The following is a 19595-nucleotide window of genomic DNA, read 5'->3' as shown; positions in this document are numbered from 1 at the left end:
GGAATTCAATTATAAGCATACATGTTCATTGAAGGATAAGGTGTATGAACAGTATCAAGCAACCAGTAGGTTTATTAAGGGCATGAATAGATCCAAGTTTACTAATCATAAGAGGAAATACATGCCAAAGGATATAATTGATGATATGAAATTGGACTTTGGTGTCCAAGTTAGTTACATGTTGGCGTGGAGCGCTAGAGAAAAGGCAGTAAAATTCTTAAGGGGAGAACCAATTGATTCATGCAATAAATTACCGGGGTACTTATATACCTTGGATACAATTTATCCTAGTTCACATATCAAAATGAAAAAAAAATGCCTGAAAATGAGTTCATGTATTTGTATATATCGTTGTATGATTTTATAAATGGATTCGATTATTGTAGACCCGTCATCATTGTGGATGGCATTAAAATCAAATCAACATACACAGGGACCTTCATTTCGGCTAGCATGTTGGATGGTGCGGGTAAGTCAATTAACTACAAAAATAAGACATACATGATACACTAACATACAAACTGCTCTTCTAAGTATTTAATACAATAGTACTAATATATTGTGTTTGTCTGCAATTGTAATTACAGGACATATCCTGCCACTAGCATATGGTGTAGTTGATTCAGATAATGATGTTTCTTGGTTGTGGTTCTTTGAGAAATTCAAGGAAGCTTAGGGAGAAGGGGAAAACATGTGCGTTTTTTCTGATAGGAATGAGAGCATCAACAAAGCTGTATCCAGAGTGTATCCTATCGTACCACAGTTTGCTTGTATATGGCATTTATGAAATAATGTATACAAGAAATTCAAAAAGAGTCATGAGAAGTTGAGTGAGGTATACTTTGAATGGAAAAAACATACACCTAGGATGAATTTGATAGTCTAATGGAAAATATGGAGAAGGTAGATATTCGGGTGAAAGATTACTTGGAATTAGCTGGATACGAAAAGTGGGGTATGTTGTATACACCTGTTAACCAAGGATGGACTATGACATCAAATATTGCTGAGTCAATCAATTCGGCACTTATATCAACAAGAGAATTACCAATCTATGATTTTCTAGAAGAAGTTAGGAAGATGTTTGGTTGCTGGAATTGCAACAATAAAAAAGATGCTATATACACGTTCACAATACTTGGGAAAAAATATCAAGAGATTATAACATTGAATAAGACTCTGTCTACACATATGACTGTAAGTTTTCATTAGTTTGCTATATTTAGTTGCATTGACTAAAATCTGATATATGAATACATACTGTAATTATTCTGAATGCATATATGAATACAACATGTATTATTCCATATATATATAGTTGTAATTATGTTATACACACACACACACACACACACACATATATATATATATATATATTATAGATGGATACATAATTGAATACAGCTTTCTCTGATACATGCATATAAACTGTAGGAATACATACAAACTGTATATGTATATTGAGATAGTACATATATACATGCCACATATATTCATGCATACAATACATACTGCATGTATTCATGGATATATACATGCTTTCTACAATGTCCAAAATTGAATTTACTCCATGTTATGTAGGTTATACCATCAACTGAACACTTGTACATGGTGAATGATGAAGAAAGGCATTACACCGTTTGCATCCAAAAGAAAATTTGCAGTTGTGGGAGGTTCCAAGTGGACGAGTTACCATATTCACATGCTTGGACTGTCTTGAAGAGCAACTTTCTAATGCCGAACGATTATTGCTCGGACTATTACAAATCAATGACTGTTGTAACGACATACGAAGTCCCTGTGTATCCTCTCCCTGACCGAAATGAATAGAAGATACCAGAAAATATATCAGAGGAAGTAGTCTTACCACTCAAATGGAAGAGACCTCCTGGAAGTCCAAAAAAGAAGCTTGATAAGCTATTAAGTGAATCACTTCAAAAGAAGAGTCAAAATTCGTATAGTGTATGTGGGCATGGTTGACATAATAAGCATACTTGTAGAAATATTCCACATAGGAATGAGTTGATGTTATGATTTTAATTTCTCTCATCTTTGTTGTCGATGTGTTAAAGATTTTGTATTTCGATACTTGAACTGATGAATTATATTTAGGTTGAAATTTTTGTGTTACTTGGTTTCTTGATGTACTTTATTATTCTTGAATGATTATATTAAAGGAATATGCATATATATAGTGTCACACCTCCTTTTTCCGCACCCGAGGGGCGCGAGGGAGTTTTTTCCAATTAAAGGACAATCGAAACGGGATTGGTTTATTTATTTCAGAGTCGCCACTTGAGAGATTTAGGGTGTCCCAAGTCACCAATTTTAATCCCGAATCGAGGAAAAGAATGACTCCATATTATAGTCTGCGTACCAGAAATCCGGATAAGGAATTCTGTTAACCCGGGAGAAGGTGTTAGGCATTCCTGAGTTCCGTGGTTCTAGCACGGTCGCTCAACTGTTATATTTGGCTTTATTATCTGATTTTATACATGTTAAAACCTATGTGCAAGTTTAAACTCTTGACCGCTTTTATTATTATTTTTTACGAGAATTGCAACGTCGTGAAAATATATCTCGAACCACGTTACATCAATGCACCCGTGGTTATTGACATATCTCGACTCGGTTGAGATTTGGATTTGGGTCACATAAATGTGCACCCGAATTAAGAAAAATAAATTATTAAGACGCGCCTAAAGCAACTAACATATTGTTATTTTGGGGAAGGCCGTGAAATTTGCTGAACGGCATGTCCCGAATTCTAAGTATTTTTAATATATATACATTTAGAGGGCCCCGCAGCTTCTACATTTTGTTTGTCGAGGCTCGTCTCATTTATTATTAAAAGGAATTTACAACGTCATGGAAATGCATCTCAGACCACGTCACAATCAATGTACCCGTGATTAGAGACACATTTCGATTTCGTTGAGATTTGGATTTGGGTCACATAAATGTGCACCCGAGTTTAGGAAGATAACATTATTAAAGGCGCGCCTAAAGCAACTAGCGCATTATTATTTTTGGGGTAGGGCCGTGAAATTCGCTAAACGTCCCGACCCGGAATCTAAGTATTTAATGCATATATTTTGTGAGGGCTCCGCAATCTGTGCATTTTTATTTTTTGGCGAAGCTTGCCTCGTTTTTCTTTTTTATTTTTTTTTTATTTTTTTTTTACTTTGCGATGGACATAGAATTTGCTAAAATGACACACTTAGGATTCTGATTTCAAAGGATTACTCCTACCAACGGTTTAAGCCCATATTTACGCAACTCCTAAGAGCATGGCACTAGACTATGTCCATTGAGCAAAATCGCGTAAAAATAAATCTATAACCTAACTTCAATGTTCCCTAATAATAAAAGTAACAGAAACAAAACTTAAACAAAACAACAACAAAAAGAAAACTAGGCATAATTATGCACCTTTTGCCAGAATCTCAACCATAGGCTCATATCAAACGAAGCAAGTGAATAACCATATACATATGAGCAGGGAACAACTAAAAGTCTACTGAAGCAACGAGGGAAAATGCCAACAATGCCTCAAACAAATCTGGAAAAAAAACAACTAACCGCGAGGCAGCGTTATCCTTGAAACGCGACGAACCGTAGGCGGACCTTGACGCCTCGGACAGCGACCTCGACGTACCGGACCTCGACGAGCAAAACAACCTCACCGGACTGAAGCAACGGCTGAGCTGCTCAGCAACACAGCGACGTAGCAACAGCTGCTGTATTTTTCGACGCAGCAACTGTTGCGTGAAGCTGCAACATAAGGGGTCGTTGGAGGTGAGGAAAGGGGAGCTATGGAGGGATGTTTGGACGTGGGTTGGTGAAGGTTTTCTGCTGGTTGTGAGGCTGGTTGGTTCAGCAGGTGGTGATGGAGGTGGGAGTTCTGCTGGACGTGAGGAGGAGGGGGTTCGACGGGAGGTTGTTGGTTGAAGGTGGTGTTTGGGCGATGCAGGCAGTCGTTTGGATGTGGGGGTGCGACTGGATGGTCACCTTGCGCAGTGACGACGCAGTGGGGGTGGCGACTGGTTTGGGTTTGTTTGGTGGTTGTGTGAGAAGGTGGTGGGTGGTCGAGTCGGGGTTGGGGGGCAGTCACGACGGACTGGTTGCGAGACGACGAGGGAGATGGTGTCGTCGGAGCAGGTGGTTTGGGGTCGGGCTCAGTAGGGTTTTTTGTTTAAGGTTTTCGTCAGGAAGAAGGGAGGAAGACGATGAACAGCCGGAGAGGTTAGGGTTTTTTGCTGTTAGGTTTTGGTTTTCTTCTTCTGAGGAAGAAGATGATCTACAGTACTCCTCCCATTTTTTTTTAAAATCCCCCCCTTCCAAAAATGTGTGTCCGTCTATTTGATCCCTTTGGCCAAGACAAATGAGCCCCACGCGTGGTGGGGTTCGAGGCTTGTGTTCCCCACGCGTGGTGGGGTTCCCCGTGTATGAGATTCCGTCCGTGTTCCCCACGTGTGGCGAACTCGGATTATTATGGGCTAGGTCCGAAAATTAGGCCTAAAAGCGGGTAGTTTGAACCCGAATTTTATTCTTTTGCCCGGATCCGAGAACAAGAACACGACGTTGCTTACTAATCCTATGTAAGCAAAATAACTACAAAAATAAGACTAATATTTAAAACAAAACTATATCTTTTTTAATATTTTTTCAAGATTTAAAATAGCTACAAAATATCAATAAAACTATTTTTTAATTTTCGTTTTTATATAAAGGTAAAAAATATAAAGTAATATTTTTTGTATTTTTAAGAAATTAAAATGACTACAAAACATTAATAGAACTATATTTTTTGGTTATTTTCGAAATTATATAAAGTACAAAAATAAAGTGCAATTTTTGTATTTTTTCAAGTTTATGAGAAATACATAAACTAAAATTTATATATATATTTTTTGTGATTTTTTTCTTTTTGCAACGAAATAAAGTAAAAATAGTTAAAATGGCTATATTAGACCCAATTTCACATATTCACGCTAAAAATGTGAAAATTCTCGGGGAGGGTCAAAAATCCGGTGTCTACATATAGTATGATTAAGTTTTCTGATACATGACATGTTACTCGGTAGGAGTCATATACATTGATACACCTGTCCTTAAATGATACAATTCCCAAGATCCAATGAAGTTTCTATTTCAGGTTGTCTGGTATCATAACATTATCGACTGTATACCATGATACATCAGCTAGCTACTGGTAGTCCCTTATGTATTCGCATACAACATCTTCTTCTTTGGCTACACTTGCATCATTACTTGTATCAGCATACTTGTCGAAAATTTCAGCAATCTGTATCTTGCATATACAGTAGATGGTGGTGTATTTGTGTGTGTTACTTTGGTCATACTTACTTTCTTCCTCAAGTAGTAAAATATGACATTAATATGATGTGAATTAGTAAATACAAACAATTTAGCATGGTGGCCAAATAAACGTATACAGTTAAATACAAGTTACTAAATGTGAATACATAAGGGATATATCTTACATCGTCGTTTCATAGTTTCCCGTCAAATGATTGAAGGTAAAATCAATTTTTGTTAGTGACTTGATGAACTCAAAAATCCGAAAGGATAGGTAGTGTGGACCTATGTTTCCTGTAATGATCATCCTTATCCTTTCTAAAAGAAGCTATAAAAAAGTAGCATTAATCATCATATTATAAAAGGTAAATCATACATTATACAACGAATAAACCTTATATTTGATCATGTTTAGCAAGCAGACTATCATGAACCCAGATTGTATATTCTTGAAAGATAGAAGTATCATGTGGCCCCGTAATAAAATCAGTTTCAAAAGGATATTTTTTGTCAAAAATGGGAGTCAACTTCATAGAACTACCTATAGTTCATCAGAGTCATAAATAAGGACATCTAAATATAGTGAACACAGTGATATAAATACAGTTTGATACAATTTAATTGGATAACAGAGAATAATCAGAATATATATATTTGTGTACCAAGGTACAAACCGGCTGAATCAAAGTTTGTCTCGTAAGGCGAACAATTACATCGACTAGGACGCTGATTCCTATGCAAAGGTAACATATGGTGTTGCATCTGCAACTTTAGTTGTAGGATGTATCACAACTCTTGTTTCAAGAATCTGACTTGGAAGGTCCTCGCCGGGCAACTCAAATTGAGACACATGTATTTCTCCAAGCATTTGAGCGGCAAGAGGTAGAATATCATATTGTATTCTATGTGGATCATCAGATTGTAACGACCCGATCGGTCGTTTTGAGCTCCGGCGCGTCATTCAGCAGTTTGAGGCCATGAGCAGCTTCATCTCAGGTATATTGACTTGTGTGTATGGTCAGAATTAAAATTCAGGAAGTTTGGAGTCAAATCTAAATGGAAATTCTCATTTTGAAAGCTTAAAATTGAAGAAATGAACTAGGATTGGAATTTTGAGTAAACGACCTCGGAATTAGGATCCGAAGGTTCCAGCAGGTTCGTATGATGATTTCGGACTTGGGCGTATGCCCGGATCAGATTTTGGATAACCCGGGAGCGTTTTGGCGCCTATTGTGTAAGATAGCATTTTAGAAGAAATTGCATCGGTTTGACTTAAAATGCATTTCAGTGTTATTGATGTCCGTTTGGAATTTCGAGACTGGGAGTAGCTCCATATGATGATTCTGGATTTGGAAGCGCGATCGGAAGTAAATTCAGAGGTCCGTAGGTCATTTTGGAGTCATTTGGCTAAATATAGAAATTTGAAGGTTTTTGAGAAAATTCGACCGGAAGTGGAAATTTTGATATCGGGTCGGAATGCGATTCCGAAAGTTGGGGCAAGTCCGTAATGTCGAATGTGACTTGTGTGCAAAAATTTGAAGTCATTCCTGAATGATTTTGGTAAGGTTTGAGACACTTAGTATCTTTTAAGGAAGCTTAAGTTGGAAAAGTCAACCGGATATTGACTTATGTGTTAGAGCGCTCGAAATGCGAATTTTATGGTTCGGATAGCTTTGTTAGGTTATTTGGGACTTAGGAGTGTGTCCGGAATATTTTTGTGATGACCGGTGTAGAATTAAGTTTCAATCGGCAAAGTTAGTATTTTGGCGAATTCCGGTTGATAGGTAAGATTTTGATCCGAGGCTCGGAATGGAATTCCAAGAGTTGCTGTAGCTTCGTTATGTCATTTTGGACTTGTCTGCAAAATTTGAGATCATTCGGACTAGTTTTGACGTGTTTCGGCATCGGATGTAGAAGTTAGAAATTTCAAAGTTCATAGGTTTGAATCCGATGCGAATTTGGTGTTGTGATATTGTTTTGAGCGTTACGAAAGTTGGAACAAGTTTGAACGATATTATGGGATATGTTGGCATGATTGGTTGAGGTCCCACTGGCCTCGGGTGAGTTTTGGGTGGTTAAACGGACTATTTCATCTTTGAAAAAAATTGCAGAAATTTTTAGGCTTCTGCTGTGCCCAGAAAATTTCAGGCGCGAGGTGTCCAGTTTGGAAGCTCATATCTTGTAATCTATAAGAAATCAGAATAATTGCAAAACACAAAAGTTGTAGCCCTTACATTCTAGTTTTCAGAAAGTTAAACCATTCATGATTTGGATATTATCTCAGAAGTTATGATGGATCGAAAATGGCTGGTAGAGCGATTTCGACAGAATTTACGGATGCGCTTTAGAAGCTCATATCTCGGGATATATAAAGAGTTATATGGTGTACAACCTATCAAATTAAAGATCTTCGAGTCTAGTTTTTAAATCTTCAAACCATTTGTTATTTGGATATTTATACAAGACGTTATGGGTGTTTAAGCAGAAGGTGTCCGACAAGGGAAATTTTTAATAGGATGTACAACTTGTATAGCACAAGTGCAAGGTACAACTCGACGAAGCACGGGCAGATTCTTTAAAACGCGGATTTGGCTTATTTCTTTCATTTCTTTCATTTGGCTTGGATTGGAGAGAATTTCAAGGGGGATTTCATCAAGCATCAAAGGTGAGTTGTTTCTACTTATTTCCAAGTTAAATACATGGATTAGAGCTGAAAACTCAAGTAATTTATGGACAAAAATGGTGGTTTAGAGCTTGAAACTTAAGAGAATTAAATGAAGATTTGAGGGGTCATTTGAACTCCGATTTTGATAAATTTGATATGTGCGGACTCGTGGCGAGACGAGGAATCTAGTGATGTAAATTTCGTAATTTTTCGAGAAGTGGGCCCGGGGCACGGGTTTTGCGAATTTCGTGAATTTCGATATTTTTCGAGTCTTTTCGATGGGTTATATTCCCTTAGCCTATTGTAATGTATTCGTTGTGGTTTTGACCAGATTCGACGTGCGAAGAGGTAAATTCGAGAGGCAAGGGCATAGCGGAGTAGACGTTGGACCGTCTTGAGGTGAGTAATGATTTTAAATGATGCACTGAGGGTTTGAAACCCCGGATTGCACAACATACTGCTATGTTGAGATGAGACACACGTTGTATGATGAGCGCGGGGTCATTTACTATTGGGGATTGTGACTTGGTCCATCCCAATTGATATTTTTATCGCGTAATTGATAAAGATTTATTGTTTTTCATTATGATTGGGCTTATTGCCATATTTGGGTTTCGTGCCAATTATCTGAAATCTTTTGTGAATTTACATCACTATTTTCCTCACTAATTGAAATATTATTTGAACTCAGTCCAATTGAATTATATTATTTTGTGAACTCAGCTACATTTATACTCAACTCGAGATTTAATGATATTTATAATGTTATTGAGCTGAGCACTATTGTTTTACTGATGCCCAAGAGGCTTATGATTATTTTCTGGACTGATTGAGGCCGAGGGCCATACGTGAGGATATGTTGAGTGATGTGAGGAGGCTTTCAGGCCTCGAGTGTTATATGAGGAGGCTTTCAGGCCTCGTGTGTGATGTGTGAAGGCTTTCAGGCCTATTGATATTGCGCTTGGGCTGTAGGAGCCCCTCCGGAGTCTGTACACACCCCCAGTGAGCGCAGGTACCCAGGTGAGTTGGGAGTGGGCCCGAGAGGCCGTTGCTTGTGTGTGGTGAGTTGGGAGTGAGCCCGAGGGGCTGATGTTGTGTGCTGGTGAGTTGGGAGTGAGCCCGAAGGGCTGATACTATACTGAGATTTACATATTGAGCCCGAGGGGCAAGCTTTTGATTATCCTTACTGTAAAAATTATTTGTCTTTACTGTTTTAAAAGAAGAATTATCTGATACTCACTGTTTTACTGTATAACTGATTTTACTGCTTGGGATAGCGCTATATTGTGCCGTTATGAGATTTCATGTTTTCAGTCGTTATTTATTTTTATTACTCACTGGGTCGGGGTACTCACATTACCCTCTGCATCATGTGTGCAGATACAGGCAGAGCTAAGTTCGCTTCTGAGCGCTGATTCTTTCCAGGCCATACGGTGACTAGGAGTAACGAGGTAGCTGTTGACGTCCGCAACCCCGTTTTCTCCCTTATCTTTGTTATTTATGATAATTCCAGACTTTGTAAAATATTAGTAAACTCTGTAGTAGCTCATGACTTGTGACACCCCGATTTCGGGCTGAGTTGGGATGATTTTCCTTGTTCTATCACGTTTATTTCGCATTTAAGATTATATTGCCCATGATTTAGACTTATTCCTGCTAAGTAATTATAAAGAGATGTATTGTTTTGTTGATTGACTGACCTTGTCCTCACGAGAGGCGCCATCACGACCGAGTTGGGATTTTGGATCGTGACACAGATAAATCCTTGGCAGTTTTGAGTGGTATCATACTTGGTACCTCTGTATTAATATATATTCAACAAGGATCATCTGATGTCAATCTGATTCCTTGTTAGGTATCACAACAGGAAATGTACTCCAATATCCTAAAACAAAAAATGTATGAACACGTAAATCTTACTTATTCAATTTAATAACAACTTGAATTTTTATAACTAATAACATATCTCAAATTCTGTAGGCCCTCCATTTTTAAAATCACTACCGTCAAGCATCTCCTATGTAGAGTCCTTTAATGTGTCTCCACTTAAATTACCATGGGGAACTCCAGCAACAGGAATGTCGGCAGGCAGCTTCTTTTCTACACCCTTGAAATAAACAAAAATGCAATACATTAATATATTATCTATTTGAATATAGTATATGCAGCAGAAAAGAATACACATCATGTACCTATATAAGCAGATGTTGAAATATATACATACAACACGATATAATCAGGATTATACGACCGGTTGGGTCGTTGCAACTTTATACATATAAAAGATAAATCATGAGCTGATAAATAAAATACATTCAACATTTACTCAGTAAATATAATAGCTAAATAAAATACATACAGCAGTACATGCTTATTTCTTTACTACAAATAAAGACATATATGAATACATTTAATACAAAAATGACATTTTTATTTACAGGATTTAATGAATATAGTATATAAAGCTATAGGAAGGTGAATAATGAATACCGTATATAAATCAGGACATTATGAATACATGAATATAGATGGGCATTATCAATACAACTGATATAGCATTTACTTTTGTGATGACCTAGCCAGTCGTCTCATGAGTTACCACTCCGTTTTCCCCATTTATGCTTCTTTATGTTTTGTCATCAGTATTTTGTGGTATCGGGTTAGTCGGATCGAATCCGGAATGATTTTGGTGAAGTTTGAGACACTTAGTCTCTTTTAAGGAAAGTTAAGTTGGAAAAGTCAACTGGATGTTGACTTATGTGTTAGAGGGCTCGGATGTGAGTTGCGATGGTTCAGTTAGCTTCGGGAGGTGATTTATGACTTAGGAATGTGATCGGAATGAGTTTTGGAGGTGCGGAGTAGATTTAGGCTTGAATTGGTGAAGTTGATATTTTAGCGATTTTCGGTTGATAGGCGAGATTTTGATATAGGGGTCAGAATAGAATTCCGAGAGTGGCAGTAGTTTCGTTGGGTCATTTGGGATGTGTGTGCAAAATTTCAGGTCATTCGGACGTGGACGTGGTTTGGTTGGGTATTTGATCAAAAGCGGAATTCAGAAGATTTTAGAAAGTTTGGCTTGGATCCGATGTGTTTTGGGTGATTTGATATTATTTGAGGTATTTTGATGATTGGAACAAGTTTGAATAAGATATTGGGTTATGTTTGTGCTTTTGGTTGAGGTCCCGGGGGCCTCAGGGTGATTTCGGATGGTTAACGGAGAAGTTGGATTTTTGTTGCAGCAGCTGAATTTGCTACTTCTGGTATTTTCGCACTTGCGGATTGGGGACCGCAGGTGCGGCGCCGCCTGTGCGGAAGAGGATCCATAGAATCAGATTATGGAAGAATGTCAGGAACCGCAGAAGCGGTTAGGATGGCCGCATCTGCGGAGTCGCAGATGTGGAAGGCTTATCGCAGATGCGATTTTGGGCTGGTTAGTGATTTCCGCAGAAGCGGAGGGATGATCGAAAATGCGGTACTGCAGAAGCGGTTAAAGGGTCGCAGATGCGTAAATGGCTAGGCAGAAGGTATAAAGTGTCCCCTTCGCGAATTTTGAGTTATTTCACCATTTTTGACTTCGGCTTGGAAGCTTTTGGACGAATTAAAAGAGGAATTTCAAGAAAACTTCATGAGGTAAGGGATTTGGACTTAAACCTCATTCCTATGCTATTATTTCACGGATTAGAACTAGAAATTATTGAAATTAAGGGTGAAATTTGGGAAAAACTAGGGTTTAGTATTGGAGACCTATGATTGAGGATTTGATGGACCATTTGAGGTCGGATTTCTGAACTTTTGATATGTAAGAACTCGTGAGAAGATAAGGAATTTATTGGTATAAAAATTATTGAATTCCGAGACATGGGCCCGGGGGTCGGGTTTTGGTAATTTTGGGGTTTGTGCCCTTTATTGATTGTTTTCGCTTGGGCTTCGTTCCCTTAGCATATTTTGACATCCTCGTTCTGATTTTGGATAGATTCGATGCGCATGGAGGCCGATTCGAAGGGCAAAGGCGTCGCGAGCTAGAGATTTAGCCGGTTCGAGGTGAGTAATGATTGTAAATGATGTTCTGAGGGTTTGAAACCCCGGATTGCACATCGTAGTGCTATATTGAGGTGAGGCACACGCTTGATGACGAGCGTGGGGTCATGCACTATTAGGGATTGTGACTTGGTTCGTCCCGATTGATGATTTTACCGCGTATTTGATTGAAAATTATTTACTATCATTATTATTTGGTATGAATGTCATATTTGGGCCTAGTGCCAACTATTTGAACCTTCAGGGCTTTTTATTGATGTTTTCTCACTGTTTTGACTTTATACTTGAACTCAGTCATGTTATTTTCCACTGTTTTACTACTCAGCTATGTTTACTCAGTTTTAAGACTTAAATGATATTTTAAATGATGTTTGGGCTGAGAAACACTATTTTACTATTGCCTGAGAGGCTTGTGAGGATTTTTGACTGAGTAAGGCCGATGGCCTATGTTGTAAGGAAACACTGATATTGATTTGAGGCCGAGGGCCTGAGATATGTACGCCACGAGGTGGCTTGATTGATATGAGGCTGAGGGTCTAGTTTTGATGCCACAAGATGGCTTGTTATTGCGCTTGGGCCATAAGGGGCCCCTCCAGGAGTCTGCACATCCCAGTGAGCGCGGGCACCCATTGTAATGTGAGATTGAGCCCGAGGGGTTGGTATTGTTCTGATATATTGCCCGAGGGCGGATTTGTTGATACTGTGCCCGAAGGGCGAACTTCTATTGGTTTACTTTACCTTAACTGTCTGTCAATTATCTGTTTACTTGTTGAAAAAGGATTTTACTTAGCTTTCCACTGGTTTACTGCTTTTAAATGGTTTTATTGCTTCATTATAGAATGCTTTGTGCCTTACGTGTTTTCTTACTTTCAGTCGTTATTTACATTTGTTACTCACTGAGTTGGAGTACTCACTTTACTCCTTGTGTGCAGATTCAGACGTAGCTGGTCCCGCTCTCGAGTGCTGATTCATTCCAGCTTCAGGCGGATCTCGAGGAGTCTTAGGTAGTTGTTGGCATTCGCAGCCCGGAGCTCCTCCATATCTCTTTCCTTTTATGTTCTTAGTTCAATACTAAACTCTGTAGTTACATTTGAGTATTCAGCGTTGTTAGATGCTCGTGACTTGTAACACCCCGATTAGGGCTGTGTCGGGTTGTACTTCCGCACTTTATTGATATTATTTGCTACTTAGTATTATTAAATCATGTTTTAGACCACTTTTATGTTGTTTAACTGTTTTAAAAAGTGAATTAGGTTTAATTGGCTGGCCTTGTCTTCACGGGAGGCGCCATCACGACTGGGTTCGGGTTTAGGGTCGTGACAAGTTGGTATCAGAGCCTAGGTTACATAGGTCTCACGAGTCATGAGCAGGTTTAGTAGAGTCTCGCGGATCGGTACAGAGACATCTGTATTTATCCTCGAGAGGCTGCAGAACCTTTAGGAAAAACTTCATATTCTTGAAATTCTTGTCATGCGAACTTGTTGATCCGAGTACTAAACTTCTGTTATTCTATTCTCTCACAGATGGTGAGGACATGCTCTACCGGACAGGATGGACGACCACTGGTGCCACCAGCTATGGCCACCAGAGGCCGAGGACGCGGTCGTGGTCGTGGCATAGGCAGGGCAACTAGGGTAGCACTTGCAGATCCACCAACTGCCCCAGCTCCTGATCAGGTTCCAGCTATGGACGCTCCAGCAGCACCAGCACAGGAACCAACAGTGCCTATTGTGATTTCGGGTCTTCAGGAGGCCTTGGCTCAGATTTTATCAGTTTGCACTGGCCTGGCTCAGGTGGTTTCAGCCACTACAGCCGTGCTACTTCTCAGGCCGGGGGAGGCAATCAGACTCCCGTCGCTCGCACATCTGAGCAGGTCGTGAGGTACTTCAGACGTCGGGGGCGCATTCAGTCCAGCCGGTTGCAGCTGCTCAAGACTATGTGGTTCCTGCCATGTCGGAGGATGAGCAGCGTAGGTTGGAGAGATTCGGTAGATTGCAGCCTCCTATCTTCAGTGGCGCAGAGGGCGAGGATGCCCAGGGCTTTTTGGATAAGTGTCAGAGGATGCTTCATACTGCAGGTATTCTGGAGACCAGAGGGGTCGCTTTCACCACTTATCAGTTTTTAGGAGTTGTTTTCACTTGGTGGGAGGATTTTGAGAGGCGCAGGCCTGTTGGTGCAGCACCCCTTTCCTGGCAGCAGTTCTCCATTCTCTTTCTGGAGAAGTATGTGCCGCAGTCTCACAGAGAGGAGTTGCGTAGGCAGTTTGAGTGGTTGCGTCAAGGGGAGATGACCGTGTCGCAGTATGAGTTGAGGTTCTCTGAGTTGGCTCGTCATGCCATCTGGTTGGTTCCGATAGATCGGGAGAGGATTAGGAGGTTTGTTGATGGTCTCACTTATCAGCTCTATATTCTCATGACCAGGGAGAGGGTATCTGGTGCTACATTCGAGGAGGTTGTTGATATCGCCCATGAGATTGAGGCAGTTCGCCGTCAGGAGCAAGATCAGAGGGAGGCCAAGAGGCCTCGGGGATCTGGTAGCTTTAGTGGTGCTCCTTCGAGGGGTCAGTTTCAGCACGGCAGAGGCCGTCCATTCAGGTTTGCTCAATCAGCTCGCTCAGGTTATCGTGGGGAATCTTTGGGTCATGGTTATCACGGATCTCAGCAGGGCCAGTCATCACTCAGCTCCCTTCCAGCTCAGAGTTCATCTCGTGCTCCATCAGTCCAGGGCTCTTCTATGCCGAGTGCATCTGCTAGTCACTTCGGTGTAAGGGGTTCCCTTCAGTTCCATTCTCCAGCACCTGGGAGTTGTTATGAGTGTGGTGAGATGGGTCACATATGGAGACAGTGTCCTCGTCGTTTTGCTAGTTCATCCCAGTAGAGGGGCCAGTCATCGGCTTCAGCGCCAGTTGCTTCTTCATCACCCGCCCAGCCAGCTAGGTGTGGAGGTCAGTCAGCCAGGAGTCGCCCTAGAGGGGGAGGTCGATCAGGGGGCAGTTAGGCCCATTTCTATGCACTCCCAAGCAGACCCGATGCTATTGCTTCAGATATTGTCATTACAGGTATTGTTTTAGTCTCCCACAGAGATGCCTCTGTATTATTTGATCCCGGTTCCACTTTTCTTATGTGTCATCATACTTTGCTCATTATTTGGGTACGCCCCATGAGTTTCTTTCTTTACCTATTCATGTATCTACCCCGGTGGGCGATACTGTTGTTGTAGACCATGTGTACCGGTCATGTGTGGTGACTATTGGGGGTCTGGAGACCCGAGTGGATCTGTTCTTATTGAGTATGGTGGATTTCGATATCATTTTGGGCATGGATTAGTTATCTCCGTGTCGTGCTATTCTAGACTGTCATGCTAAGACAGTCACATTGGCTATGCCCGGGTGTGCCATGGATCGAGTGGCGAGGTGTGACTGATTATGTTCCTAGTAGAGTGATCTCTTTCTTGAAGGCCCAGCGTATGGTTGGGAAGGGTAGTCTTTCATATCTAGTGTTTGTAATGGATGTTGGAGCTAAGACTCCCAGTATTGATTCTATTCCAGTTGTGAGGGATTTTCCCGATGTGTTTCCTACAGACCTGCCGGGCATGCCACCAGATAGGGATATTGATTTTGGTATTGACCTATTTCCAGGCACTCAACCTATTTCTAATTTGTCGTATCGTATGGCACCAGCGGAGTTGAAGGAGTTAAAGGAGCAGCTTTAGGAACTCCTAGATAAGGGGTTCATTCGGCCTAGTGTGTTACCTTGGGGTGCGCCAGTTCTGTTTGTGAAGAAGAAGGATGACACAATGAGAATGTGCATTGATTATAGGCAACTGAACAATGTAACAATTAAGAACAACTATTATTTGCCTCGCATTGATGATTTATTCGACCAGCTTCAGTGACCTAGGGTGTTCTCCCAGATTGATCTCCGTTCAGGTTATCACCAATTGAAGATCAGGGTTTCGGATATTCTTAAGACGACTTTTAGGACCCGATATGGTCACTATGAGTTCTTGGTGATGTCTTTTGGGCTGACCAATGCCCCAGCAGCATTCATGCATTTGATGAATAGTGTGTTCCGGCCTTATCTCGATTCGTTTGTCATAGTCTTTATTGATGATATTCTGATATATTCGCGTAGTCAGGAGGAGCACGCGGGGCATTTGAGAGTTGTGTTGCAGAGATTGAGGGAGGAGAAGCTTTATGCAAAATTCTCCAAGTGTGAGTTTTGGCTCAGTTCAATGGCTTTCTTGGGGCACGTGGTGTCCAGCGAGGGTATTCAGGTTGATCCGAAGAAGATAGAGGCGGTTCAGAGTTGGCCCAAACCATCCTCAGCTACAGAGATTCGTAGTTTTCTTGATTTGCCAGGCTATTATTGCCAGTTTGTTCAGGGATTCTCATCCATCGCATCGCCCTTGACCAAGTTGACTTAGAAGGGTGCTTCATTTGTATGGTCAGACGAGTGTGAGGAGAGCTTTCAGAAGCTCAAGACAGCCTTGACCACAACTCCATTGTTGGTTTTGCCATCTGCTTCAGGTTCATATACCGTGTATTGTGATGCTTCGAGAGTTGGGATTGGTTGTGTGTTGATGCAGAAGGGTAGAGCTATTGCTTATGCTTCTCGTCAGTTGAAGCCCCATGAGAAGAACTACCCCGTTCATGATTTGGAGTTGGCTACCATAGTTCACGCATTAAAGATTTGGAGGAATTATCTATATAGCGTATCTTGTGAGGTGTTCACTGATCATCGCAGTCTTCAACATTTGTTCAAGCAAAAGGATCTTAATTTGAGGCAGCGGAGATGGTTGGAGTTGCTTAAGGATTATGATATCACTATATTGTACCATCCGGGAAAGGCCAATGTGGTGGCCGATGCTTTGAGCCGAAAGGCAGTGAGTATGGGGAGTTTGGCATATATTCCAGTTGGGGAGAGACCTCTTGCAGTTGATGTTCAGGCCTTGGCCAATCGGTTCGTGAGGTTAGATATTTCGGATCCCAGTCGGGTATTGGCTTGTGTGGTTTCTCGGTCTTCCTTATATGATCGCATCAGAGAGCGCCAGTATGATGATCTGCATTTGCTTGTCCTTAGGGACAGAGTTCAGCATGATGATGCTAGAGATATGACCATTGGTGATGATGGGGTGTTGAGGATGCAGGGCCAGATTTGTGTGCCCAATGTGGATGAGCTTAAAGAGTTGATCCTGGAGGAGGCCCATAGCTTGCAGTATTCCATTCATCTGGGTGCCGCGAAGATGTATCAGGATTTGAGGTAGCATTATTGGTGGAGAAGAATGAAAAAAGATATTGTGAGATTTATAGCTCGGTGTCTCAATTGTTATCATATGAAATATGAGCATCAGAGACCGGGTGGCTTGCTTCAGCATATGGATATTCCAGAGTGGAAGTGGGAGAGGATCACTATGGACTTTGTTGTTGGACTTCCACGGACTTTGAAGAAGTTCGATGCTATTTGGGTGATTGTGGATCGGTTGACCAAGTCTGCACACTTCATTCCTATGTGTACTACCTATTCTTTAGAGCGGTTGGCAGGGATCTATATCGGAGAGATAGTTCACTTGCATGGTGTTCCGGTTTCCATCATTTCAGATAGAGGTACTCAGGTGGAGTTGAGCACAGCTTTTGACCCTCAGACGGACGGGCAGTCCGAGCGCACTATTCAGATATGGGAGGACATGTTGCGTGCTTGTGTCATTGATTTTGGAGGGTCATGGGATGAGTTTCTACTGCTTGCAGAGTTTGCTTATAACAACAGGTACCAGTCGAGTATTCAGATGGCTCCATATGAGGCTTTGTATGGGAGGCGGTGTAGATATCCAGTTGGTTGGTTCGAGCCCGGTGAGGCTATGCTATTGGGAACTGATTTGGTGCAGGATGCTTTAGAGAAAGTAAAGGTGATTCAGGAGAGGCTTCGTACAGCGCAGTCGAGGCAAAAGAGTTATGCTGATAGGAAGGTTCGAGATGTGTCCTACATGGTTGGCGAGAAGCTTCTGTTGAAGGTTTCACCCATGAAGGGTGTTATGAGATTTGGGAAGAAAGGGAAATTGAGTTCGCGGTTCATTGGGCCTTTTGAGGTGCTTCGGAGGATTGGGGAGGTGGCTTATGAGCTTACTTTGCCGCCCAACTTGTCGAGCGTACATGCGGTATTTCATATTTCTATGCTCCGGAAGTATAGTGGGGATCCGTCTCATGTTCTGGATTTCAGCACGGTTCAGTTGGATGATGATTTGACCTATGATGTGGAGCCAGTAGCTATTTTGGGTCATCAAGTTCGGAAGTTGAGGTCAAAGGATATAGCTTCAGTGAAGGTGCAGTGGAGAGGTCAGCTCGTGGATGAGGCTACCTGGGAGACCGAGCGGGAGATGTAGAGCAGATATCCTCACCTATTTGAGGCTTTAGGTATATTTTTTGACTCGTTCGAGGACGAACATTTGTTTAAGTTGGGGAGGATGTGACGACCCGGCCAGTCGTCTCATGAGTTACTGCTCTGTTTCCCCTATGTCTGCTTCTTTATGCTTTGTTATCTGTCTTTTGTGGTATCGGGTTGGTCGGATCGAATCCGAAATGATTTTGGTGAAATTTGAGACACTTAGTCTCTTTTAAGGAAAGTTAAGTTGGAAAAGTCAACCAGATATTGACATATGTGTTAGAGGGCTCGGATGTGAATTCCGATGGTTCGGTTAGCTTTGGGGGGTGATTTATGACTTAGGAGTGTGATCATAATGAGTTTTGGAGATGCGGAGTAGATTTAGGCTTGAATTGACGAAGTTGATATTTTAGCGATTTCCGGTTGATAGGCGAGATTTTGATATAGGGGTCGGAATGAAATTCTGAGAGTGGCAGTAGTTCTGTTGGGTCATTTGGGATCTGTGTGCAACATTTCAAGTCATGCGGACGTGGTTTGGTTGGATTTTTGATCAAAAGCGGAATTCGGAAGATTTTAGAAAGTTTGGCTTGGATCCGATGTGTTTTGGGTGATTTGGTGTTATTTGAGGTGTTTTGATGATTGGAACAAGTTTGAATAAGGTATTGGGTTATGTTTGTGCTTTTGGTTGAGGTCTCGGGGGCCTCAGGTTGATTTCGAATGGTTAACGGAGAAGTTGGATTGATGTTGCAGCAGTTGAATTTGCTGCTTTTGGTATTTTCGCACCTGCGGATTGGGGACTGCAGGTGCGGCGCCGCACGTGCGGAAGAGGAGCCGCAGAAGCGGATTATGGAAGAATGTCAGGAACCGCAGAAGCAGTTAGGATGGCCACATCTGCGGAGTCGCAGATGCGGAAGGCTTATCGCAGATGCGATTTTGGGCTGGTTAGTGATTTCCGCAGAAGCGGAGGGATGACCACAAATGCGGTACCGCAGAAGTGGTTAAAGGGTCGCAGATGCGAAAATGTCTGGGCAGAAGGTATAAATTGTCCCCTTCACGAATTTTGAGTTATTTCACAATTTTGACTTCGCCTTGGGAGCTTTTGGACGAATTGAAAGAGGGATTTCAAGAAAACTTCATTGAGGTAAGGGATTTGGACTTAAACCTCATTCCTATGCTACTATTTCACGGATTAG

At 41.4% G+C, this 19595-nt stretch overlaps 1 protein-coding gene across 1 annotated transcript; it reads left to right on the top strand.

Moving 5' to 3' along the window:
* Window positions 1-894: 894 nt before the first annotated feature.
* LOC107810269 (uncharacterized) lies at window positions 895-1830 on the top strand. Its single transcript, XM_016635023.1, has 2 exons — window positions 895-1197; window positions 1582-1830. Exons 1-2 carry the CDS (start codon window positions 895-897, stop codon window positions 1828-1830), a joined length of 552 nt encoding a protein of 183 aa, XP_016490509.1.
* The last annotated feature ends 17765 nt before the right edge of the window (window positions 1831-19595 follow it).

Source organism: Nicotiana tabacum, chromosome 8 (assembly GCF_000715075.1).
Source record: "Nicotiana tabacum cultivar K326 chromosome 8, ASM71507v2, whole genome shotgun sequence".
In the NCBI taxonomy this organism is placed as follows: Eukaryota; Viridiplantae; Streptophyta; class Magnoliopsida; order Solanales; family Solanaceae; genus Nicotiana; species Nicotiana tabacum.
Note: the sequence above shows the minus strand (reverse complement) of the source record. Positions and strands in the feature narration are given on the sequence as shown.

What these genes read in the sequence shown, in the direction of transcription:
- LOC107810269 (XM_016635023.1), top strand. Translation starts at nt 895, where the DNA reads ATGGAGAAGGTAGATATTCGGGTGAAAGATTACTTGGAATTAGCTGGA. An exon ending in CTCTGTCTACACATATGACT is followed by an intron (nt 1,198 to 1,581) that starts GTAAGTTTTCAT and finishes CATGTTATGTAG; the next exon opens with GTTATACCATCAACTGAACA.